At 43.8% G+C, this 27,122-nt stretch overlaps 1 protein-coding gene across 1 annotated transcript in view; it reads left to right on the top strand.

The window, feature by feature from the left end:
- The first annotated feature begins 8,658 nt into the window (after positions 1–8,658).
- The window catches only part of LOC147710760 (uncharacterized), a 474,425-nt gene continuing 455,961 nt past the window's right edge, over positions 8,659–27,122 (top strand). Inside the window, exon 1 of the mRNA XM_086921479.1 lies at positions 8,659–9,753. Coding sequence (XP_086777605.1) covers positions 9,564–9,753 — 190 coding nt within the window. The 5' untranslated portion in view covers positions 8,659–9,563. The remainder of the gene's footprint in view (positions 9,754–27,122) is intronic.

Genomic DNA, 27,122 nt, shown 5'->3' with positions numbered 1-27,122 from the left:
CCTAGAGAAAGCAAAGGCCTCTTCCTCACCAATGGTAGCGATAACCTTGGACGCGGAAAAGGCCTTTGACAAGGTCTCGTGGTCCTTCCTCCGTCAATGCATGCACTCCTTCAACCTTGGCAACTCCTTTGCCAAGATGGTGATGGCCCTATATTCCGCCCCATTTGCCAGGATAGCTATAAACGGTGCCCTATCCAACCCGTTCCGACTACACCAGGGAACCAGACAAGGCTGTCCACTCTCCCCAGCACTTTACCTCATAGCCCTTGAACCTCTCCTTACAGATATCAAAAATAATAAAGACATAGCAGGTGTTTCCTTCGGGGACACACGAGTAAAGTTGGCAGCGTATGCTGATGACATCTTGATTGCAACTGAAGACCCTATAAATTCCATCGCTGGGCTTATGTCCTCAATTGACAAATACTCCTCCCTTTCCGGCTACAAATTAAATAGGGATAAGTCCGAGGTCATACCTCTAAATGTCCACACCTCTAGAGAAGTGTTAAGCAACTCTGGCCTAACTTGGCAAACTGACGTGATTAAGTACTTGGGGATAGAATTTACCGATGACCTTTTAAGCACCCTTAAACACAATGAGACCACGACCCTTGCCAAAATCAAACGACTGCTCGACGGTTGGTCTCCCCGGTTCATCACTTGGTGGGGCCGTATAGAAACCATAAAAATGATGATATCCCCCTTAGTTAACTACCTCATCACAATGCTTCCACTTACACTTTCCAAAGAGTTCCATGATAAATTAGACAAACTGATCTCTACCTTTCTCTGGCAGGGCAAGAAAGCCAGAATTAGTTTAAAGAAAGAAATTGCGATTAGATAAAAGCTTAGGGGCGGTCAACTTGGCGGACTTCAGGCTCTATCAAATTGCCTTTTTGGCAAAACAAGGATCGTACTGGCTAACCGCACAGACGGAGTATACCCTGGTGTGGCTTACTGTGGAAAGGTCCATATTACTAGGTCTCAACCCCTGCTCACCATTAAACTCCGTCCCAACTTAGGCTCGGGCCCTATCTTCAAAAACACCAAAATGGCTCTTCTCCAAGTCAGCAAACACTTACCACATCAATTCCGGCATTCAAACTGGGAGTCGCTCTGGCACAATACCGCCTTAACATACAAAGGGAAACCCCTAAACTACTCTTCTTGGATAGAAAGAGGTATACTCTTCCCCCACCAACTTGCCGAAAAGACACTACCACTCACCTTCAGTAAACTGCAGAACAGATTCCAACTACATCACATAGAATTCTATAACTTTCTACATATTAAAGTAGCGCTACCGAAAGCGGACCTGAAGGACGTCACCCCCTCCCTCCCGGGATTTCTCATTTCGCTGAATAAACTTGGCCATCAAGTCTCTAGAATATACAAACTAATTCGTCCACAATCATCCTCCCTAACCAAACCACTCCAGCTCTATTGGGACTCCTTCTCAACCACTCCTACTTCAGAGGCAGAGTGGGCCAGAACCTGGGAGTCCACCACTCGCCACAAAATAAGCCCCACACTCTCACAAACCAAGTTCTGGCTACTCCACAAGGCCTTCTGGACTCCTAGGAGACTCTTTCTACATAAAATCAGGGACGATGACACTTGCTGGAACTGCAAAGGGGAGGGAGGGGACCTTGCACACTTAATTTTCAGATGCCCATGCGTCACCTCCTATTGGGACAGAATCTTTGATCTCATTTCCAAAGCCCTACATATCTCCCTGCCAAGGGAATTCTCAACACTCGTCTTCGGATTTGCCAAAGCCGCCACACTCGATGATAATGATAAAGCCCTACTCGACCTATTGCTGACGGCAGCAGTTAAAATCATACTCAGTAATTGGAAAAACACGAACAAGGCTTCTTTCCCCCATTGGCTTAACTGGATCACCAACTTAAGAGGAGCCGACAATATAGCCCTTGCCTCCACCCCGTGGCGTCCCCCGCACAGAAAACTCTGGTCCTCGCTAGATGACTACTTTGACCTGCACAAGCCACCTTGATCACATGATGGTCCCACGACTGTCCCGTACACCCACCCTCCTAATCAACATGCTGATGTGGTAATAATATCAATCTATGACTCTGTATGCCTACCGTCATGTATGTAATTAGATGCAACTCTTCTATGTACAATTTACTGTATAACTTATAATTTATTTAATTTAGTGTACAATTGTTTTGCTTACCCTATACGTGTTTAATTTCAATTTCAATATTCTGTTAAGAACATTTATACAGCTGTATATCTCTTAATGCTCCAAATAAAAAACTTTGAAATAAAAAACTAATAATATCTCAACCAAGGCTGCGATCATGCACATTCTTAAACTCACAAAGTGCTTTGGATCTAGCTTAAGCTATCCCTTGCCATTGGATATCTGTCTCAAAAACGCACAGAACTAACAAAAGAGGATTAGTTACAACACAACTCCAAACAGGCCCGGCTCCAGGAATTTTTATTTGGGTGGGCCAAGGGTGCCTTTGGGTGGGCCACTGCGGGATCGATTTGTTGCATATATTTCTGGACAGGCCTCCTTCAGGGCCCTCCTTTGTCTCTTCTTAGTCTTGCAAGGCCCAGTAAAACACACTCTTTTCCAAATCTCTCAAAAAGTGTTTTTATCCATGTAACGTTCCTTAGATGGGAAGAGGAGGTTTCTGAGGTGGGAGTATCAGGCAAGTGACACTTCTCGGGCTCCCTCTGTGCGAGCCTTCAGGGAGAATCCCTCTTCGTTACTACCTCCACCTGACCCCAGACTCTGCAACACACTTCCTTACAGGCTTGAATATCCACTACTCCTCTCCAGTGCACATTATGTCACAGCTGACCTCGGGCCCCAGCCCCATATCAGGCACCATTGGGCTCCACTTTCATTTTGCCCGGTAAAAACATTAGAAAAATCACCTTCAAACTTAAAACATTGAATATAGCAGTAAATGTAATTAGCACACTCTTTAAAGTATATTCCACAGTAGCCCTTATGACCTGACTGCTAATTAAATAAATAAAAACAGAAAGGCCACGACAGGCCCGTTTTTATCGCTGATGCAAAAGTCTTATTTGGCGCCACACCAATAACCTCTATCTCCTTAAATACCTTTACTACCACCTTCGGAAAGTGCCCCTCATCCCTCCATGACCCCCCTATTGACCTCCTCCTCAGATTTCCTCACTGCCTCACGCCACAAGTGCCCCCTCATAGCCCCATAGCCCCTCCCCCTCATGACCGCCTTCTTGGAGACCAGTACCCCTTATCTCTCTGTAGCCCCTCCGTAGCCCCTCCCACTCATGACCTCATTGTCTGACTCCCTCACTACCACCCTCCACCAGTGCCCCTCATCTCTCCCCTCCACCCCATGACCTCTTCCTCTGATGCCCTCACTGCCACCCTCCAACAGTGCCCCTCATCCCTCCATGGCCTTCCCTATTGACCTCTTCCTCGGATTCCGTCACTGCCACCCTCCACAAGTGCCCCTCATCTCTCCGTTGCAACTCCCCCTCATGACCTCCTCCTCGGACTCCCTCACTGCCACCCTCCAACAGTGCCCCTTATCGCTCCATAGCCCCTCCTACTACCCTCCAACAGTGCCCCTCATCGCTCCATAGCCCCTCCCACTACCTCCTCCTCGGATTCCCTCACTGCCACCCTCCAACTGTGCCACTCATCTTTACGTAGCCCCTCTCTCATATGTATTTCATTTGTTGTATAGCGCTACTCATATCAGTGTAGTGTGTGTCAGTATTTTGCATCACACACACATTATACAGGGACAATGAATCATACAAGTATGTAAATCAGTCTATAGGGAATGTCACATAAACCAATGAGGATTACAAGTTGTATGAATCACATGTCATCCATACTGGTGGGTGGGATATTTTAAGAGGGTTTGGTCTGGGGAAACAAAACCTTAGGATTTAAAGAGTATTCCATGGGGGTCAGCTTTACTGATAAAAATGTATATCTGTCCAAACATATTCATTTTAGCAACCTTAGAATAATGAAAAGCCTTGGGAAGTTCTAACTATATCACAAAACAAAAAATGTGAAGTACTAACTATACCATTCATGTTTGTAGGCAGCTCTTACATGACAGTTCATAGGTCACTGTCCTATGATACGATTGTAACTTCTGAACTGCAAGTAACACATGGGTCTCTGTGACAATCGCAGTAACCCACTGAGCTATCCAGATACAATACAGTTCATCTGCATTTAAAAATTACTAACAGACAATTGAATGCTCTCCAGAATGTTCATTAATCACCAGCGTTATCTGGGCATTTTCTAATGTGTTATTGGTGTCCTGCACCAGCCATGATCAAGATAAAAACCGTTTAAATGAAGCACACATGGTGTCCTGCTGGGCCTGTGCAGATTTCAAAAAGAAAAAAATGTAGCAACACATTCTCTTACCAACTCCATTAGTCAAACTTTGTGTCACAGCCTGATGTGATAAGCCACTGCAGGGGTTAGGAAAGGTGACTAAGAATGAACAAATTTCTTTTCGCCTGAGCTGCGTAGAAAAAGAACGCAGCAGAACAGTAGGCAAAGGTTACCAAAGGTTACCAATGTCAAAGAAAGGATTCATCACCTTTCCCATGCCGAGATGAAGGGGTGAAAAAAGTAAACAAAGCCTCGTTAACATGTTAATGGTCTTCAAAGACCTGTGAAGTACTCGGGTGCAGGGCTGCGATGTCTGTGTGTGTGCGCCCGGGAAAGCTGTCTCGGCCCGGGCTGACACACACGACTTGCACGTTGCGCGCCTGCCTTCAGCCCTCACTACTGAGGGCCAAGGCTACTGTTTGGGTGGGCCAGGCTTATATTTGGGTGGGCCTGGCCCACCCGGCCCACCCGCTAGAACCGGGCCTGACTCCAAAGCGTACTAAAGTAACCTATGCTATATGTGTTTGTGAATTTTACAAGTCATATCTTCGTCTAAAACAATAAATTATATTGTTGTCAGTTATTTAAAACCATAACAATTAACAAAACAATATACAATTTATCATAGCGAAAAAGCATGCTAGCTGGAATCTAAGTGACAACAGTTGCCATTGTCCTTAAGGGTCACAGGAATTGAGTTGTACTGCAACTTCTCTCACTTGCCAAGTACTTCTACTTTTGACTTTTCTTTTCATGGCGAGTCTAGGTTAAACAGTCATGGCTTACTGTTTGTGGGTGGTGTGCAGTGGAATGCTTACTCATCTGACTGTTCACCTTGAGTCACACATGTCCTAAAAACGGACTTAACACAGCTGCTATCATTCGCAGAGGAGACTTGATTACAAATAATAAACCAGAAACACGCAGTCGTCTCATTGGCACTGTGGTCAAATGCATGCTTCACTGTGGTACCCTGGGCACTGCACTTGTTTATTTTCAGTACTTTCATAGCCTCTCATCTGCAAAGAGGCTGAAGTTGGGATCCGGTGGTGAACATGTAATGTTATCTGAGTCACAGGGCCAGTACCGCCATTTCTGCTCCTCCTTGCATTTGGGTGGTGCAATGTCTATGAGCCTCCTCCTACCCAGGTCTCAATATCTAACATAAATCTCACCACCCCTCTTCTTAATTACTAGGGTCGGCTGGAAGGCTTCAACCCCTGCGTACTCATCATGCCCTATTGTGGGGCTACAGTAGCATCTATTTCTGTGCCCCCGTTTGAAATGTGGAGATCAGCTTTACACCCTTTGTCCTTACCTTTTCTAGGCTATATGTCCCAATTAGAATGTGGTATATGCACTGACTGTGTATTTCCAAAGTGACCCAGATGTGAAAGCGCTGGCTCTGCACCACCATTATGTTTACTACATGGAGTGGCAGAGCCAAAAAATAACAGGGAGAGCAGAGTCAAGCCAAAGGTCTTGCTTAAACCGTGTTAAGAAAACATTTGCCTTGTAAATTAGGCATCACCATATAAAAATATGATTAAGTTTCCACAAAAAAAGTGCATTTAACCAGTGGAAGTATTTCACCTTTGTACATCAGAATATTTATTCTATTTTTTTTTCATTGGCTTATACATCTCCATTGAAAGGCATTTATTAAAAGTAATAGTTATTCAGCATGAACTTAGAAACGTTCTTCCCCGACAGCAACATCACTATTGTTATGTGCACCCAATATGTGGCCTAGATTTCAATTGTAGATGGAGCAGCAGTGTACGAAATCAAACACAAAGGGTTTTTGTACAGAAAACATCTTGCACTCACATATTTGAAGGTGCTGTCATATGTGATAATGAAAAAAGGAGGCTTTGTGAAATAAAATATTTGCCTAAGATTACACAATTTGGTGAAGATGGGATTGATCCCAGATTTTCTGGGTTCACAATGCACACTTCAGCCACTGTAAGTGCACTGATTTCACTCACACGTTTTACATTAAAGGTTTGCCTTTACTTATTGGAGCATGAAGAGCTAGACAGAAGTGGGGATGCCATCTGTCCATTTTTCTTACCCATGACCAGTTTTTTATGGTTTCGGCCTGTACGCACATTAGGAAAATCACCTAACGTGGGCATTTTTTCATCTGACCAGTACATTAAACAGTAAACCATGACCGGCCAATTGTACGCAGTCTCCATTACCTGCCTCCACACACTCAAGATACTTAAAAAAGATCTTCAAACGCCCTCCCCCCAAAAAACTTGCAGAACCTACACTGAAGCACTAATCCCCGGAAAGCTGGACTACGGCAAAACACTCTATGATGGAATTAATTCTTAACTTACAAGAAGACTTCAGACAACACAAAACTCAGCGGTCCGGCTCCCTCTCAACCTCCCCCTTTGCACTCACAATACCCCACACCTCAAAGAGCTCCACTGACTCCCATTTCACAAACGAGTACTCTTCAAACTTATCTCACACACACACATAAAAAACCTTACACAGCATTGGTGCCAAATACCTTAACTACTGCATAAACGTCCATAAACCTACTAGACATCTCAGCTCAGACTAAATCCTACTTGCACACACACCCTGTATACCAGTGGTGGTTTCTTCACTTGGGCGGAGGAGCATTGCCCCCCCCCCCCTCCCGCTGTGATCCTCGCAGGAAAAATGAAATGGCAATAAAAAAATGTAATTGCCATTTCATTTTTCGGACGTGCAGCCAGCAGCCAACCTACCAGGAGAGGTATACGGGCGTGTCCTCTGCTGCGACAGGAGCAATGGCTGGCTGGATGCTCCAACGTGCAAATGTCTTTGGCTGGCTGTCTTGTGCCAGCCAAAGTGACATGCCCACTTTGAAGCTCTCCACCCATCTGTCTGAGACAGCTGTGTGGAGACCAAGCACAGGCCTACAGGGCCCGATGGAGCGTCCAGCCAGCCCACTCCATCCAATCCTGGTGCTTCTCTCATGCTGCGAGATAAGCACCAGGATTGGTTAAGGGAGTTTGCTGGGCCCAGGCATGCAACGTCCATTTGGCTCAAAGGGCTTCATCTCCACTCTGCGTGTTGCTGAAAGAATCACCCCTCCCCCAAATCTGGCTCTAGATGCGCCTCTGGCTGGGCCCATGCTGGAGTGGAGAAGATCGGGAGCAAGCCAGGTAAGTGACTTCTTTTTCTTTAAACGTATTTTGTTTATTTGACTATGATTATGTGAGAAGGCCTGTTTCTTCTTCCTCCTTTCTCTCCCTCTCCTGGTTTCAAAGCACAGGACACTCCCTCCTTTCCATGTCTGCGGAGGCATCCCCTACTGGAAATAACTGTTCCAGAACAGTTGTCTTTCAACAAATAACAGCAGGGCAACTGTTTTTGTAGCGGCGTTTGCCCGCATCCACCCCACCCCATAGCTGGCAGCCACCACTGCTGTATACACAGAACCCGATCCAGCGGCTATGCTTTCTCCTACCTCACCCCTAAAGCCTGGAACAGTCTGCCCCTGAACATCAGAACCGCCTCCTCAGTTCTTGAATTCCACAAGAAACGGAACGCCTGGTTCTTCACCTCCCCCTGAACCAGACCATACAGCTCCTGCTGCTGCACCAGGCTATCCTCCCTGCTGAGCCCTGCGCTATAAAAAATACACGACATACATGAAATAAGACGAGACTACGTCTGCCTTCGCGATCACTGATGATAATTAGATTAAAAAGGTAGAAAAAAAATGTTAAAAATGAAATGCTGACGATTTTATATAAAAGGGTCTACCTATTCTCATGTACAGACCTTCGCAGATTCTTAAAACGTCAACCAATTGCCATTTCTCGGGAAACGTGGCAACCCTTGTAGAAGGCACATGAAAGATTGGCTCGGTTTGGGCTCGCGGGTCAAGGAGGACCCCGAGCTGTGAAAGAGCTACGCATCTGGCTCGAGCTTTCGTTCGGTGGCTCACGCGCCTCTATGTGTCCCATCAGAAGAGCGGACTGCCCCCTGCACCCGCACAAATTTCTTGTTTGCTGCCACTGAGTGAGCTTGCTGTAAGCACACATACACAGTCAGTGCACTCACACTAGTAGGAAGCCTGTACACTACCTCAGAGGGCCCACACGCCCCCTCAGACCTCTTCTACATTAACGGACCTGCTTTCCATTTCTCCTCCTAATCATTTCCCCTCGCTGCCCCGCCCCTCTGTAGGGGCGGGACTAACTTGAGCTCTCCAAGTGGCCAACCGCCTTGCCCGTCACCCTGAGGCTTCTGCTGCTTCCTCTTTGAAGGGATGCAAGTTGTGGGAGGAGGATACTAAGAGCCACCACATCCCTTTGGGGGACCAGGGAGCCTTCGTTCTGCGACAACAATTTTGCCATCAAACACTCGCCTTCCAGCGGTCTACACAGGGATGAATTAAAATTGAATCCCAGGTCCTGACGCTTTCAAGGGCTTTGCATTAAAGCGAGAGGGAGACGCGTTAGCACCTGCGCACATAGAGAGCGGTTTGGATTGTGTTAGCGATGGGAAGCCCTAAAACTTTGTTTATTCCTATTTGTTTGGATTCCACGTGGCTCGGGACCTCGTGATTTGTATGTTCCCGGTACCAGGAGGTGTCCTGATGTCAGCTCTGGTGCAGACTGGGGTTAACACCGGCGACTGCCCCACTGGTGTCTGGTCCCTCCGGACGCTTATAGTGCAGCGTTGTGAAAACGTGCCTACTTGCACGGAAAAAGTGATGCGCTTTACGTTGAAGGCCACGCGCTTCCTGCAGGATAATTGGCCTGGGAGTCTTTGATCACATCCATCCATTCAAGGTCTCGAGGAGCATCCCTCCGAGGAGCAGCGGAAGGGGCTCTGCAGGGCCAGGCGTGCCCAGGAAAGGCTCCCAGCACGTGCAGTGACGTACTCACGGATGACAAAGCTGTACTGCTCAGGGTGCGGACATACATAGACATCCAGTGTTGATACTCGTATGGGACGCAAAGCGCTTTGACGTAACAGCGTGACGCTGTGAAGTCACAATAACGTCATAATCCGCGAGGCTGAGACGGGCTACATCGGCCCGTGCATGGCTCGTGAGACTGTTAGTCGGACATTACTGTCAAGATGATAACGGGAGTCCGAGGGCCCGGCCCTCGCTGACGAGGAACCAAGCTCTCCGGCCATGGGACTCGGGGCCTGTGGATGTCGCAGGCAGAAGGGGATTCTGCAGGCAGGCTTCTGCTTGCTGGCCTTGATGTGCCTGGGGTCCGTGCTCTACCTGTACAAGCACTTACAGGAGAAAGTGCACAGCTCCGAGAACCTGTCCCTCAAGTTCAAGCAGCAGCAGGAGACGCTCTCTGCCCAGCTGCAAGGTGAGGGGCAGCTGTCAAGTGAATGGAGTTTTACCCTGGAGTCCTCTCACTTACAGTAGTTGTTTATGTCACACACGGGGGTACCCTATTTTGTATGTAGTCACTCCTTCTACAGTATGTCGCCTCTAAGCGCTCTAATTAACAAATGTTGCGGTTACACAATTTAATGTTACTCAGACTAGACTCGTCTTAGCATGTTAAATACAGGGAGTGGAAGTTAGGGCTTAGGAGACCAGGTGGGTTTTTAGTAATTTTAATATTATCTGATAAGAGTAGGGTTTTCTTTTTGTCAGAAATGTTGAATGAATAGAAAACAGTAGTTTCTTCCCTGCTAAACAAAGTACTTAATTAAAACGACTTTCGCACATTATGTACAGTTGAATTTGAAAGCAAAATGCACATTGGTACCACATGCTTTCATGGTTCACAGTGTTTTTTCCAGAAAGATTTAGGGAACTCCAGTCTTTATGAATAATTACATGACAACCAGTTAGAAAAGCCCGAACACAGGTGGCAAAATTGTGATTGGTTAAATGGCAGCCAGTTAGATTACTAGTTGCTTCGGTCATTCTGATTTGCTGCCTTGCGCTTGGGATAGCCTGCTTTGGTCTGTTGCAAGACTGTCTGCTTCTTGCCAACCACTCCCCTGCTCAAATCATCAGGATATGTATAATTTATCTTTCTAGCTGTCTGCAAACCAGGAAATCGGACTATTAGCCCACGTCTGTTTAAAAGTTTCCCCATGTCAGATATTAGTAGTTCATCCAGTAGTAATTTTCCTTGTCATTCTGGTACTTGTGGTTTTGCGTTATCTGCTATAAAAGTAGAACTACAAAAGCAGAACTACAATTGTAAGAAAACAGTACAAAAATAGCCTAACTAGCTATATTGCGAGTTCTATGTATCTTCCAGAGGTCAGTGTTGGAATGTAGGCTTTAAGTTTCAGATATACAGGAGTGATTATGTATGCCAGTCCCCACTAAAGGAGAGCTGGTGTTTAGGCATAGTTGTGAGGCTGGAATCATTGGGTAGGGCAGGTTCCACATTAAGGCATCCAACTAAGCTACCCCTTTAAGAGGCAGAGCTCTCAAGTTTTCTACGTTCTTGCACGAGTAGCTCAGCCCGTCTAGGTTTTCTCATTGTATTCTGAAACTTGTATTGGTGAATTTATAATGGGATACATGGACTACAAGTCCCAGAATGCAAACAACAAAACCCAGACTGGCTGAGCTGCTCAAGAATTTACTTGGGAAGCTTGAGAGCTCTGTAAGCGGTCACCTTGACAGCTTTCACTGGTCCTTGTACTTGTTTTTTGAATGGCTGCTGGTTTGTTGGTCATACAGGGCGCCAGTGTAGTTGACATCTGGGAGGGAGATGTGGTCTTATCGTCTTTGTCCTGTGACTAGTCCGCAGTCTTATTTTAGGTTGGTTGAAGGGTGTGGCTCTCCGTCTTTGAGGCAGTGGGAGAAGAAGTTGCCAAAAGTGCAGCGTGTGTGACGTGATTGGTGGTTATGAATGAAGTAAGTAGTATTTTAGCTTAGTGGAGGGCTTCACAATTCCTTAGCAATAGGTGTTAATCAATTTTTGTCTATGTATGTAATGAAAGGGTTTTGAAAACCATGATGGATCGCACACCGCTAGCCCCTCCTCCGGATCGCCCCTATGCACTCTGGTATTCGTAGTGCGTGAAGTATGAAGAGTTGACACAAAGTTCATAAGTGGTACACCAAGGTTGGTGTAAGTAAGTACTTATTGTTCCCAAGATCTGTAGACCCGAGGCATGGCCCGGGTTTCGGGATAGTTTCCCTCATCAGTAGAGAATGTTTTTGGGGTGGATGAGAAGGCCGCCAAGTAACCGTCACAGGCCTCGTTGCCTTTTCTGGCGCGCAGGTGCGTCTCCAAAAGCTCGTCAGCTTGGAGGCTCATGCTTGACAACTTTTTTTGGCATCTTTTATTTTGGGTGTTTTTTATTTAGGCTTCTTTGGCCTAGATTATGAGTGCATCACTATTTGTGATCCCTGTGTAAGTCTGTGTAGGAGTCAGAATTATAAGATGCCGAGTTTACTACAGCTAGCAATTACCAGGAGGGATAAATACCACATCCCTAGAGCTTTCCTGAGGTAGATTTTGGCCTTTTATATTATGTGTATTTCTACTGAGCTCTATAACCTGCAAGGTTATCCTGCTGCTGAGCAAGCATGTGTGTCTAGCCCTGCCTATACTAGGTTAGTTCTTTGAAAGCAAGGTCTTCAGCTTCAAGTGGAATTCAAGAAGAGAGGACAGGGCTAAAAAAATCATCATAAAAATGTTACTAGACCTGCAGGTCTAGTAACTTTAACCGCATCGATGCTGCGGCGATTTTTGCGCTGTGCGGCTGTTTTCCCTTTTCCGCGATACAGCTCAGCTCGTCATCAGCACACGCCACCCGTGGGTGATGACGAGCTGAGCTCGTCATCCGCATCGAAAGGGTTAATAATCTACTCAACCTAACTAATGTACTTGACCAGTGAACTGGTCTCAAATTGTGTGATCCTGGGCAAATATTTTGTCTTGTGAGCTGCCTTTTTCTTTATTATCAAATAGGAGAGAACCTTCCAATATGCAAGTTCACTATTTCTGCTGTACAAAAAAACCTATTTATTAGACTAAATGTTTGCTCCATGTATAACCAGAATCAAGCCCATATATAGGGTACACATGATTCCTGGCTTGCTTCTTAGTTCAATAATAGCATTGTCATTTGGGCAGGAGCAGCAATAATTCCAAGTTCATGTTTAAAAACTCATTTTTCATAAATACATTACCAAAGCATGATGTGATAGTGCATTGTCATTTACAAGTAGCATATTTTCCATTGAAATGGCCACAAAACCTTCCCACTAACATGACATTTTACTGATAATAGTGCATAAAAAATTTTGGGAATTTGGGTTTCTGCAAAAATAATTACAATTTGCACGTTACCAAGTAAAGAGTTATAATTTGTTTTGATCCTGTACAAATATTTTTGTCACCCTAGAATTACAAAAATGGGTCCTCATTACTAGTGAAATATGTTTGAATAGTTTGCTTAGCTATTTCAGTGTTGTGTTAGAAACAAGCCTGACATCTTGCAGCCTTTTATTTAACATGCTTTGCACAGTTCAATTGCCACACAGTTAATTTTACAAAATCCTCTAACTTATTTCAAAGAAAGAAAAATAAATGTAATAAGATAACCTGACTTTTGACCTCTGTCTCTGAAAGCCAGCAAATGTGACAAGATAACATGCTTTAATGGCATTTTTATTGCTCTTTCACTTTGTGAGTAATAAAGATGCCATTAAATCTTACCTTGTCACATTTGCTCTGCTTTCAGAGACAAAGGTCAAAAGTCAGTTTGTCTTCCCTGAAGTGAGAGGATTTTGAACTGCCAGAAAAGGCAAGTAGTCCCTCTAAATAGTTCGGTTCGACAATGTGGGAGTTGATTTTTGGAGCCCTGGAGGTGGAGCCTCCAATGTGGAGAGAGAGGCTGTTGGGACTGAAACGTTCTCAGCATGGTAGGGACATGCAGGCACTCAGACACTCATACTGATACTAAAAAAACCAACTAATAACCCAAATAGACACTCATGTAGCTACTCACCAACCCATGCAGCCACTTATACACAAAGTGAGAGACTGATACATATATTTACATATTTAAACATTACTCACTAACCCATGTATTCACTAAGATACACTTAATCAGTCAGTTATACAATCAATTTTACAAAAAGATCATCCATTTAGACACTTATATACCCATTTATTCTTCCATCGACCTTGAGATATACATATATAAAACCCATTTAATAAAAATAAAAAAAACACACATTCACTGAATGATGTCATCAGTGATGTCATCTGAGATGTTATCAGTGATGTCACTGAACATGTCATGAGTGATGTAATATTTGACGTTATCAGCAGTGCATGGCGGGCGCACGAGTTATAGTTAGCTGAACTAACAGGGGAATTTCTATGTGTTTTTACGAGTGAAATGTCCAACTAACTCCAACGCCCCTGAAACCTATGGTTTTCTTTTCAGTGAATTTCTAAGGTTTTTTAAATGCTAATTTCTAACTATAACCTGCCTGAAACGCAGTTTTTTTCAGTGGAAAATATATATATATATTCACTTAAAAAAACATAGGTTTCAGGCCTTATATAGTTAGGAATTAGCATTTTAAAAACCTTGCAAATTCACTTAAAAACCATAGGTTTCAGGCCTTATATAGTTAGGAATTAGCATTTAAAAAAACCATTGAAATTGCTCCTATATAGTTAGTTGTACTAAGTATATTTTGCGCACCCGCAATCCACTGCTGATGATGTCACATATTACATCATTCATGACATGGTCAGTGACATCACTGATGACATCACTGATGACATCTCAAATGACATCACTGATGACATCTCATTTGACATCACTGATGACATCATCCAGTGAATGTGTGTTTCCGTAAAGTTTAAATATGTTTTACATATTGAAGAATGAGTGGATGTATAAGTGTCTGGATGAAGGATTTAGTCGGTGTGTGACTGACTGTATGAGTGAGTGATTAAATGTGTCTTACTAAATGCATGGGTTAGTGACTAAACTGTCTGAATGTGTGCATCAGTATGTCTTTTGTTGTGTAAGCTGCTGCATGTGTTGATCAGTAGCTATATGAGTGGCTATATGGGTCATTGATTGGTGCCCAAGTATTTGAATGGGAGACTGAGTGTGTGTGGCTGGAAGGTGTGCGACTCTGCATAGAATAGTGAGCAGTTGATTCACTAGGTGTATGAGTTAAAGAGTGCATGTGGAAACAGCTATATGAGCGGTTGACTCTGTGCATGGGTGTGTTGGTGAGTGAATGGATATCTCAGTGCTACATGTCCAAGTAAGTACATATGTAAAACACAGTGCATGTGAGAGTTGGCATATATAAATGACTATACATGAGGGCCAGTAAATGTGCGAGTGGCTGTATGGATCATTGTGTACTTGTATCAGTGATTGTATAAGAGAGTAAGTATGTGTTAGTATATGTTTGAATAAGTAAGGTGTTGTGTGTATAACTGTATAGTTGAGGAAATGGAAGTGTGATTGATTCTTTGCATGACTGACTAGGTGTGTGAGTAACTCCATGGGTGAGTGGCAGTGTGTGAGTGTCTGTATAGGTGTATGAGTGCATATGATAGTGTTGTATTGATGAGTGACTGTATGTATGAGTGATTCTATGGGTGAATGAGTCAATGTGTGTGTAGACCTAGGAATCAATGAGTGCGTATGTAGTAACTGGTATTGGTGTGTCAATGGTTTCAAGAATGGTAGTCTGTATTTAACACTGGGTGTATCAAAGGTTACATTAGAGTGTGAGGAGGTGCATTGTATTATCACATGAATGATATCATCAGTGATGTCATCAGTGATGTCATTTGAGATGTCATCAGTGATGTCATCAGTGATGTCACTGACCATGTCATGAATGATGTAATATGTGACATCATCAGCAGTGGATTGCGGGTGCGCGAAATATAGTTAGTACAACTAACTATATAGGAGCAATTTCAATGGTTTTTTAAATGCTAATTCCTAACTATATAAGGCCTGAAACCTATGGTTTTTTAAGTGAATTTGCAAGGTTTTTAAAATGCTAATTCCTAACTATATAAGGCCTGAAACCAATGGTTTTTTAATTGAATTTGCAAGGTTTTTTACATGCTAATTCCTAACTATATAAGGCCTGAAACCTATGGTTTTGTAAGTGAATTTGCAAGGTTTTTTAAATGCTAATTCCTAACTATATCAGGCGTGAAACCTATATTTTTTTTCAATAAATTTCAAAGGTTTTGTAAATGCTAATTCTATTAGCGGATAACGTTTATATATGTTATTATCCTTCTGGGACCACCTGAGCAGCCATCTTGTTTCTCAGGAGAAGTGAGGCACAAGAGAGCACAAAACAAGAGTGGAAAACCCAAAAAGGGGGCAGGGTTGAGACCCCCTAGCCCTTGTCAGGGGGTCCCAGAAGGATTTTTAAAATCGCGGGGTACGCGCACGGTACGCGTACCGTACGGTGAGCGTACCCCGCAAGTAAAAAATTTTTTTTGCCCTTGGGAGGTCCTTTTGGGACCCCCTGAGAATTTATTTATTTATAAAATTTCTAGAGCGCACAAATACCTTCCGGTGTCTCGGCGCTAGAGGTGGTTGAGATTGCAGAGAGCTCCTACAGAACTTACTGGTTGAAAAGCCACGTTTTAATGTGCTTCCGAAATATAAGTAGGGAAGAGCTTGATCTAATATTAAGGGGGAGCTCATTCCACAATTTAGAAGCAGCAATTGTGAAGCGTTTATCGCCCCATGTTGCTTTCTTAGTGCGTGGAATATGAAGTAGCTGGGATGCCGCAGAGCGTAAGGAACGATTGGGTTTATAGGGAGTGATGGATTTTTTTAAAAAGTCCAGTCCGGTATTGTTCAATGTTTTATAAATGATGCACAAGGCCTTGAACTTTGTACGGCTTCTCACAGGCAGCCAATGAAGTTGGCGAATGATGGGAGATATGGATGAGAATTTGGGTGTACCGGTTAAAATTCTTGCCGCAGCGTTTTGCACTAGTTGTAATTTATTCATGACTTGTTCCTGTGCATTCAGCCATAGTCCGTTACAATAATCAATCTTTGAAAGGACTAGTGTAGACATTAGGGTTTTACCTGAGTTTGGAGGAGGAAAAGGGAGAAGCTTTTTTACCATTCTTAAGGTATAAAAGGACGCTGAAACCACTGCATTAGCATGGCTATGAAAAGTAAGCTTATTATCGAATAGAACTCCGAGGTTCCTAACTTTTAGCACCGGGAGAGGAGGATCTCCCAGCTCTGCTGGCCACCAGACTGGTGACCAAGACGGGGTCAGATCACCAAAGAGCATGACCTCCGTCTTGTCGGAGTTTAATTTTAAGCAGTTCTGGTCCATCCAAGTGCAAATTGCTCTCATTCCTTCCTGGAAGTTAGCGGCCACTGCAGCTCCATTTCTATGAATAGCCAGGACTAATTGAGTGTCATCGGCGTATGATGTTATTCCTATGCCGAATGACTTGATCACCCTCGCTAAGTCCGATACATAGATATTAAAAAGCGTCGGACTTAGCGAGGAGCCCTGAGGAACTCCACAAGGTAAGGTGAAATCAGGCGAATAATAGCTACCCATTTTCACAGACTGTTCTCTGTCTGATAGAAAAGATGCCAAAAGAGTCTTAGCTTTGCCTTGGATGCCCATGGCATCGACACGGTCGATCAGGATGTTATGATCGACCGTGTCGAAGGCAGCCAATAGGTCTAAGAGTATCAAAATTGCTGTACCGCCTTGGTCTAGAATAATTCTAACTTCTTCAGTTGCTTTTATCAAGGCGGTCTCGGTGCCGTGACCCTTTCTAAACCCAAATTGGGTTTCATCTAGTAGGTTGTTGTCATCAATGAAGCTAGAGAGTTGTATATTGATTGCCTTCTCAAATACCTTAGAGGGATAAGGAAGCGAGGCAATGGGTCGGTAGCTTTTTAACTCTGCTGGATTTAATGTTGATTTTTTTAGAAGGGGCTTCAAGATGACTTTCTTCCAGACTTTAGGGTAATCACCTGTCTGGAACATCGTGTTGCAAATATGGGTAAGCACCGGGGCTACCTGATCAGATGCTAGTTTAAGAATGCTTGGGGGGCAAGGGTCCATAGGAGATCCTGATTTGACCGCATTCATAATTTCCTCTATAGATGCTTGAGGGAGTGAGGAGAATGTTTCCAGGGTGTGCCTGGTAGATATCTGAGGAGCAACTGGGCCAACTATAGCATCAGAGGTTTTTTGTGTGAAGTTATTAAAAATATCTGTAACCTTTCCTTTAAAAAAATCCGCAATTTCATTACAGAAGGCTTGAGAAGGTTCTGTAGAATCAGGAACCGTAGGATTGGATAACTTTTTTTACCACCTGGAATAACGGTTTGCTCGAATTTTGAGCTGATTCTATTTGTGTGGTGTAGAAATTACATTTTTCCTTCGTAATAAGTTTTTTATAGTTATGCAGGGCTGTCTTATATCTCTCTTTATCGTTGTTGTCGTAGTTCCTACGCCAACGTCTCTCTAGATTGCGACATCGTTGTCTTTCGAGCCTTAGTAATTCAGAGAACCAAGGAGCAGAAGGTTTATTACGGTTAGGCTGCAGTTTTTTGAGAGGTGCCACATGATCTAGTGCGTTATTCAACCAGCGCACGTAGTTATTGGATGCCTCACCTGGGTCATTTGAGTCTTTAAATTTAGTAGTTTTAAGTGCATTATTAAAGACATGGTGGTCAATATTTTTCCAGTCACGACATTTGATCTGTGAGCGTGCAGAGGGCGCGCAGTATTTGCGTTTCCTGATTAGTATAGAAAATACGACTGCCGAATGATCAGTCCATATGAGTGGAATCACCGTAGGTTGATTCATGAACGGATTATTAGTGAATAATCCGTCCAAGGTATGACCAGCTTGGTGGGTGGCTGAGGAGACTCGCTGTTCTAGGCCTACTGCTTGAAAATCAGAGATAATCTTGATGGTATCTTTATCCGCATGATTTTCTAGATGAAAATTAAAATCCCCCAGTATTGTATATTCTTTGTAGGCAGCTACTGGTTCTAATAGAGGATTGAGAGCTTCCAAAAAAGATGTGTGTGAGGTGGGAGGTCGGTAAAGTAATGTGCCTTTAAAAGTTTGAGTGGGGGAAAGAGTAAAGGTGAAACATAAGGCTTCCATGGTATCGTGGATCATTGGCTCAGTTTTTAGAGCCAGGTTAGCACGATGTATGATAGCTAACCCACCCCCTCTTTTTCCCGAAGATCTGTCTAGTCGGGTGACATAATAGCCATCAGGAGTAGCTATCTTGAAATCCGGGCCAGATGCAGAGTCTGCCCAGGTCTCAGTAATAAACAGGATGTCAAGATTTTGAGTGGCTATAAGTTCAGCGACCTCATCCCTATGTTTGACAAGGGATCGGGTGTTTATAAGAGCACAATGTATATGTTCTTCAGGGGTTAGTGGCAACCTAGGGGCAGCTAAATTAGAGTGAGGAGGAGTGGATTTAAAAGAGCAGTTTGGGCAAGGATTAGTAGGCAGATTGGCCAGAGAGTCTGCACAAAAATGGGAACATCTTTTATCAGTTAAAGTGTTGCCAATACCCAAAAGTTGAGATCGGGTGTAAGTTATTACCTTAGGAATATTGTGGATGTTACAAGAGGTAGGGGGTCTGGCACATAGCGCGGTCTCAGCGCGGACTGGCGCAGACTGGCACCCCTTTGGCACGGCTTCGGCGCGGTGTCGGCGCTCCCGCTGCGCTTCAGAGTGACCATTTATACTTTAAGCCACACCCCCAGCTGGAACGCTAACTCCGTTCTGCTCGGGGAGGCGGCTCTGTAGTTCTGAAGCTCGCCCTGCCCTCCACACAAACGGCACGAAGCCGCGATGGAACGGGGCTGGGGGTCCACAAAACGGTAACTTTAAACGATGAGTTTATACATATGATTTTAAGCGTCTTAGCCAAACAATTATAGTACAAGTGAATGCGCGTTTTAAAACGGAGTAAAATGCAATTTTAAAAGTTTCACAATAATGCTTTCCAGCGTGCAGAGGAGGAGCCCCTCGCAATCTGCACGAGCTCTAGTAACAAAAACTATCAAGGAGCTGCCACCACCTTGTAAGTGCTAGAGGGTTGGGGGGTCTCTACCCTGCCCCCTTTTCATGTTTTCCACTCTTGTTTTGGGCTCTCCTTTGCCTCAGTTCTCCTGAAAAACAAGATGGTGGCCAACACTTCCTGGTTTGGACAGTTTGGAATGTTGACAGTCGACTGCCAGCCAATCAGAAACTCGCTCGCGCACGTACGGTTGCACGTAAGGGTACGCGTACAGTACGCGTACCGTACACGTACGGTGCGCGTACGGTGAGCGCATATAGTTACATATTTTGCTCAAATTCAATTTTCTCAACAACTACTGGAGGGATTTTCACCAAATATAGAAAAGGCACTACTGCATACCTGTCCCTACCATTTTGCCAAGTTTGGTGTAATTCCGTTCAGCCGTTCGGGCTATAGCCGTGTCTAAAGGTCCCATAGAAAATGTCCTTTGAAAAATTTCAAATTCAATTTTCTCAAGAACTACTGGAGGGATTTACACCAAACATACAAAAAGCACTGCTGCATACCAGTCCCTACCATTTTGCCAAGTCTGGTGTAATTCAGTTTAGCCGTTCGAGCTGTAGCCTTGTCAGAATGTCCCTATGGAAATTAACATGGGGAAAACACGTTTTGGGACCCCCCTTTTTTCTCGGCCCCCGCTTGACGAATCCCCCCCCGAAATTTTCAGGGAAGGAGCGGAGCGCAGCGCCGCAAATTTAAGGAAAATTACAGGCAGATCCCTCAATTGGCGCCAAAGTTATTCCCAATAGAATGTTCGGAATTTCCTATGGTAACTAGGTCCTAACTATATATACCTACATGTGTGTATATGTATATGTATATGTATATGTATGTATATATATATATATATATATATATATATATATATATATATATATATATATATGCAGCCCGTCCCGACGTTGTCCGGGTATGAATTTACATTACAGAAGAACACATTCATTGGTGGTAGGCACGGGGAGACAAAGCGATTTGCCTGGAATCACAGGATAATGAGCTGATGCCGAGATTCGAATGTAGTTCCCCAGCTCTAAAGTTCGCACTTCTAGAACTTGTGGCGGGAGGTGTGTCTAAAAGTGTATGTCGGTGCTGGCCATCAATGAGAGAGACCTGTGCATTTTTCAAATGGGTGGTGAAAAAATATGAGTATGTTGCTGGAGATGTGGGCCGCCGTGCCACCAATGTACTTACCGGGTGAGGGTAAACACCCATTATTCCGCAGCTTTCTTTCCGCATACCATCACTCCGCATACTTTAAGTACGAAAGTACCATGACTCCGCAATGCCATTATAACGCATGGCATTACATTTTATATGCTTTTACCATGCATACATTTACAAAGAAATAGGGGTATTTTTAGGGTTCAGGGTAGGTTTGGGTTTTGGGGTACAGGGATATTTTAAGGGTTCAGGGCTAGGTTTGGGTGTACAGGGGTATTTTAAGGGTTCAGGGCTAGGTTTGGGATTTGGGGTACAGGGGTATTTTAAGGGTACAGGGCTAGGTTTGGGTTTTGGGGTACAGGGGTATTTTTAGGGTTCAGGGCTAGGTTTGGGGTGCAGGGGTATTTTTAGGGATAGGTTTGGGTTTTTGGTTACAGGGGTATTTTAAGGGTTCAGGGTTAGGGCTAGGTTTGGGTTTTGCGTTACAGGGGTATTTTAGGGTTCAGGGGTAGGTCTGGGTTTTGGGGTACAGGGGTATTTGTAGGGTTCAGGGGTAGATTTGGGTTTTGAGGTACAGGGGTATTTATAGGGTTCAGGGCTAGGTTTGGGGGTACCGGGGTATTTTTAGGGTTTAGGGATTGGTTTGGTTTGGGTTTTACGGTACAGGGTATATTTATAGGGTGAAGATGGGTTAGTGTTTAAGGGTGTTGGGGTATTTTAAGGAGTAAGGGTGGGTCATGATTATGGGGTGCAGGGGTATTTAAAGGGAGCAGGGCGGGATTAGTTTTTAGGGTGTAAAGGGTAATAAAATAAAATAATAAATAAAAATAATATAAATAATGCAATAAAAAACATGTTTTAATTACATTAAAAAGGTGTGTGTGTGTGTGTGTGTATGTATATGTATATGTGTGTATATATATATATATATATATATTATATAATTACCCAAGACGTCTCCTCCAGCAGAAAGAAACTTAGGCAGCACACGGGGCTCGTGGAACATCAACCTTTTATTTTCTGTTCAGACCATGGGCATGATGCGTTTCGGGGGTTTTTCCTTTATCAAATGCCCCCCTGGTCGAATTGTGTCTCTGTTGCCTGCAGTTCCACAAAGTTAAATTCGATTGTCCGTCCCACCTTCTGAAGTAGTGTGGGTTGCCTGACAAACACGGCATGGAGTCGCCTCTGCCTTTGGTAGTAAACTGCATTTCCCAGCATGCAGCAGTGTATGCATGCCGGCGGCGATACCAATTACCGGCTCGATTTTCTTGGTGGGTCAACAGCCGGTGTGCCATGTCATCTGGCGGGAGCTGTGGCAATTGTTCTGGGCTCAGGTGATGACTTCCACATGCCTCTCCCCCTTCCTCGCACTTCAGACTGTCCTGGAAAAGGGAACGCCAATAAAGTAGGGGCGTAGCTCCATGCAGGTATGGACTGTATTTACAGCATTGTCCATTACAGGCTTGATGTGGGGTAGTCAGAGGGTCTTCCATTTCGCGACCCCCATTAGACACTTGCGGGGGGTGCACACCTTGCGTGCGGTTGAGCACGAATGCTGAACATTGGCAACACGCTGAATTTATATTTGATGTTTTAATAATGTACTTGTACAATGCATATGACTTTACCACACATGCATTAGCGTTATAATGGCATGGGCATAACCAATCAGCATAGGGCATGATACTTTATCTGTGATAGCCGCCCTACACCTGCACTTATACACCACTGGCGCTGAGGAAGGCTCAAGTTACTGCCGAAATGCATTCGCCGAATATGGTGGTGAAACTGCTTTCTGTACCTCTGTGAAGGAATAAATGGTGTTTCCTCGTGTTCCCCTGCTGTGGCCTCGCACTTTGTCCTTGGAGGAAGTGGGAATGTGATTTACAGCGCGATTTCCAGTGTCGCGCAGACGAGGTCCCTGTTTCTTGAAGTAGGTTCTGGCTCACTGGTTTCTACGTTGCAGAACTTTGGAACGGATCCGGGTTACCGGAATGACCAGAGCCCACCTGTCAACGCGGAATGAGAGGAGGCGGTGTTGAGGCAATTCTGCTTCACGCTGGGCAAGGAACATTTGGGTTTCCAAGTCCCCGTTCAATCCAAACCGGACGTTTTCAGGTTGGAACGGTTGGGGAGATGAGGAGATACCGCGTCCCAGAAACATGAGACATGGAAAATAGACATTTTCGCAATACCAACCCGCCTTGCACAACATCGTCCAGAAGTGCTTTAAAAACAATGCATGCTGGGACTGCTAGTCACAGTACATGGAGTGACTTTCCAGTGATGTCTACGATAGGCATTTACCAATTGGGGGCGGAGCTGCGCATAACCAATCAGCATAGGGCATGATACTTTATCTGTGATACCCGCCCTACACCTGAACTTATACACCACTGGCGCTGAGGAAGGCTCAAGTTACTGCCGAAATGCATTCGCCGAATATGGTGGTGAAACTGCTTTCTGTACCTCTGTGAAGGAATAAATGGTGTTTCCTCGTGTTCCCCTGCTCTGGCCTCGCACTTTGTCCTTGGAGGAAGTGGGAATGTGATTGTGTGTGTGTGTGTGTGTATATATATATATATATATGTATGTATATATATATATATATAAACATATATTTGATGTTTTAATAATGTACTTGTACAATGTATATGACTTCACCACACATGCATTTGCGTTATAATTCAAGAATCAATTTGTCAGTTTCTTTGTGTCACATCCGTGAACACTTAATTCAATATAGCGACCAAAGGGTTTCACACGAAACACTCGAAGTTGTATCAAAAAATAGAATCTTTTTAATATTTTCTATATTTTTTAGTATATAGATAACTTGTTTTTTGGACAATCAAAGTCTGGCAACAAAGGTACTACCAATCAGTACAACAAAGTAATCTTGTAGTACAAAAACACCTTCAGCAAAATAATGTGGATACATACAAAAGACCACATATAAATCAAATATACAAAGTACAATTCACACATTGAATTTTAAATGAATTGAACGTTATATTGCGTGACAGATGTTAGGCGTCGACGTTTCGGTCCTCGTTGGTCACAAAGATCCATAGGACCATCTTCAGGACAAAAGAGTTGCACAGAAGAATGTCGATCATGCGCCAAACAGGTCGTTGAGTCTCAAAGGCCACCAGATGCCTTAATTCAATGTCAAACACCGGCTCTCAAGTTCGTGTTCCAGCAGTGAGTCGAAGCAATATAACGTTCAATTCATTTAAAATTCAATGTGTGAATTGTACTTTGTATATTTGATTTATATGTGGTCTTTTGTATGTATCCACTTCGAGTGTTTCGTGTGAAACCCTTTGGTCGCTATATTGAATTAAGTGTTCACGGACGTGACACAAAGAAACTGACAAATTGATTCTTGAATGACTCCTTCCTGGACATCTAGCTTATGCTGTTAATATAACCCAGTCCCGGGGGGATTATTGGGTGGCTCTGTTCTAATACTTTTGCGTTATAATGGCATGCGCGATAGTCATATGCGTTGTAAAAGTTTTAGAAATTATGTATTTGCGGAGTAATAGTCCCGCGTTATAAAAATTGCAGAGTGATGGTATGCGGGATGTTGTGGTTGCGGAATATCATCACATATTCCCTGGGGAGGGATAGTCCCTTTCTTGCTATTTCCGTGGAGGCGGGCTTTGTGTCCGAATGTGCGTGGCCCGAGGCCTGTGCGCAACAGAAGTGGAAAATCTCCAGTGTGCACTTCAGGCGTCACCGGAAGTTAAGGCGAGATTACATTTCCTGCACAATGGCCTCCAACAACAGTGGAAAATCTCCAGTGTGCACTTCAGGCGTCACCGGAAGTTAAGGCGAGATTACATTTCCTGCACAATGGCCTCTGTTTGCGCTCCTTCCGGCTCTTGGGACTAGCGCCATGCCTGACCTCCGTACAGTAAAGCAGGTGCACGTCACTGGGTGCGCGGGGCAAGCACCCCCGGAGCTGGAATGTACAGAACCTAGGAAGAAAAAACAATGAAATATTTTTTCCGTAATCCCGCACACGCCCACGCCCCCAGCACACGCCCACAGCACATGCCCACAGCACACGATATGAGACATGGCATGAAGGGCGGAACGTACCACACGCCCCCAGCGTTTGTCACGCCCCCAGCACACGCCCACAGCACAACGCACACGCCCACAAGGGACTACTTTGCTGGCACGGTTCTTTTACCTTTTAAATGTATAAGTGGGCATTTGCATAGCCTATGTCCTTCTGCTGCAACTGCCCTTTCCTACGCTGTATTGGGTGTTGTGATTGATGCTGTGGTTTCTGAGATTACCCGCCTCAAAGTTTTGGGCTCTCTTTTTATTATATCAGTATAGATAGATACGGCCTGGTACTCAACTTGATGAAACTGACTATACTTATCCTTCTGACTTATGGATGCCTGATTTGCGAACTCGCTTAGCTACAGAATCCAGATTTTCAATTGGGAACGGTTTCTCACACATCTAAAAAGCCTTTGAAGATTTCTGTTTTGGCAAGACTGTTTAAAAAGCATTTTTTTATTCCCCCTTGGACTTATGTTTGGATGCTTTTTTCGATTTACCTTTTTATGTCAATTAGTTTTGTGTTTTATTTTTTCCGCCTCGTCAATGGACATTATGTTGAGGAGAGAACATGCATTCGACATATCAATGGAACTTTGGCTCCCCATTCCTCATCACACAGATTGAAGAGAGACTTGGCCTTTGTTAACATCACTGCTTGGCCTGTCTTAGATGGGATTGTATGGGATGCTGTTCGATTTAAAATTCATGAGCCCACTGAGGTTATAAATGTCCCTAATGTGCTTAGAGTGTCTATGGGGGATGTAGTTAAACAAAATATACGTTCTGATGATTGGGATGTTCAGGCCATTCTGATTTGAAATATTATGCTGCCTTTGATGCTGAAGATTTGTACTTGGAGTCTGCTAATTACGGTGATTTGTATTATCAACATTTTGGCAATCACTACCTGCATAAAGCTAATACCAGGAGTGGGAACACTGTCCAGCTCCTATATAAGCCAGTTCTAGTACCTTTTTGAAAAGGTTCACATACTTTACAGATTTTAATCAATCTAATCCAAATGCCTTTTATTTTAAAATGGGTGAAAAATCCACATCCAAAGTTAGACTTGCCGATACTAAATTATTGTATTCGAAGTCCTTTCTAGACCAGTTGGCTGTTGGGGGCTGCGAGTTGTGGAGGGATACAATTGACCTTAAATCAGTTTGGGGTTCTAAAAGCTGGCAAGTGTAAGGCACTGAGGCTTTGCACCGTGCATGCCTCGTCCCAATCCATATGTTGTTTTTAAATTCTACAATTTCATAGACAACATGCTTTGGATTGGCTACTCCTAAAAAATTTAATGCTCCTTCTTTTCCTGATTTAGAGGAATATTCTGGTTGGAGTAATACTACTAAATTTTCCGTGAGAGAGTTACAAACTCTATTGTTGAATTCCTCATTTAACATATCCAGTTTGGATCCCGAAGGCTGGTTTCTCTGGCACAGAAGTGCTGACTCATGCCAGCGTCGTTTTCTGGGTTTAGCTCATGGCTTTACACAGGTCAGGGTAGATCCCCGTTTTGAAAGTGGCCATTCTGTGACTACCTATTCTGTAGGCAAATTGGTCAGAACTGCCTCAAACATTCTACCTTGGCGTCAGTTAAATTGCATTTATCTAAACTGACTGACGATGTTGATCTGAATGATTTTATTAAAGGCCCGGCTAAAGGTAGATCTAAAAGATAAATATATGCTGTTTATAACGAATTCTGGAAAGCATCCCAGATTGAGGCGGCCACCCGCCTTGGAGCTATAGATCAAGTTAATTTAGAAAAAGTGCTAGCGGTTATAGATAACAGCATTAACACGCTCTCTTCTCTCATTTACACGTTAGATAATATTGTGTCATCAGTTGTAGATATTGTGCAAGATGAAGTGTCTGCTTTGTACCATGGTCAAAATCAGTTGCGTTCCATTATGCAGTTTGCATGGACATTGCAGACCCTTAAGGCAGGTAAAGTGCCGTGGCATTACATGAATACGTCATCCTTGTTTGCCCCTTTTAATTTGACTGACAAGCAACGCTTACTATCGATGAAGGATGCTTCTTTTTCCATGTTACACATTGAGAGGTTGGAGCCTTTATCGTTTTCTGTGGCGGAAGCCAATGCTGCAACGTGGCTTATTCACGGTTTAATAACTCTGCCGTTTCCTTTGTTCAAGTTTAAAAACTGTGTGAAGTACTTTGCCATTGGTATATACAAGCCTCTTGGAAGTTCTTATTTCCATGAAGCCTGGTCGCTTCTTTTTACATATAGATGCCTTAGGGAGGGAAGAGAAGTTTATTTGAATGGTGAAGAATGTAATGAAACACCGGATCATTCCTTAATGTGTCGACATATCCAATTACATGGCTTTTGTAATCAAAATGAGCCTAATTTAGCCTGTAT

This window comes from Lissotriton vulgaris, chromosome 5, assembly GCF_964263255.1.
Source record: "Lissotriton vulgaris chromosome 5, aLisVul1.2, whole genome shotgun sequence".
Taxonomy (NCBI): domain Eukaryota; kingdom Metazoa; phylum Chordata; class Amphibia; order Caudata; family Salamandridae; genus Lissotriton; species Lissotriton vulgaris.
The sequence above is the reverse complement of the archived record's forward strand: the minus strand, read 5'-3'. Positions and strand labels throughout refer to the sequence as shown.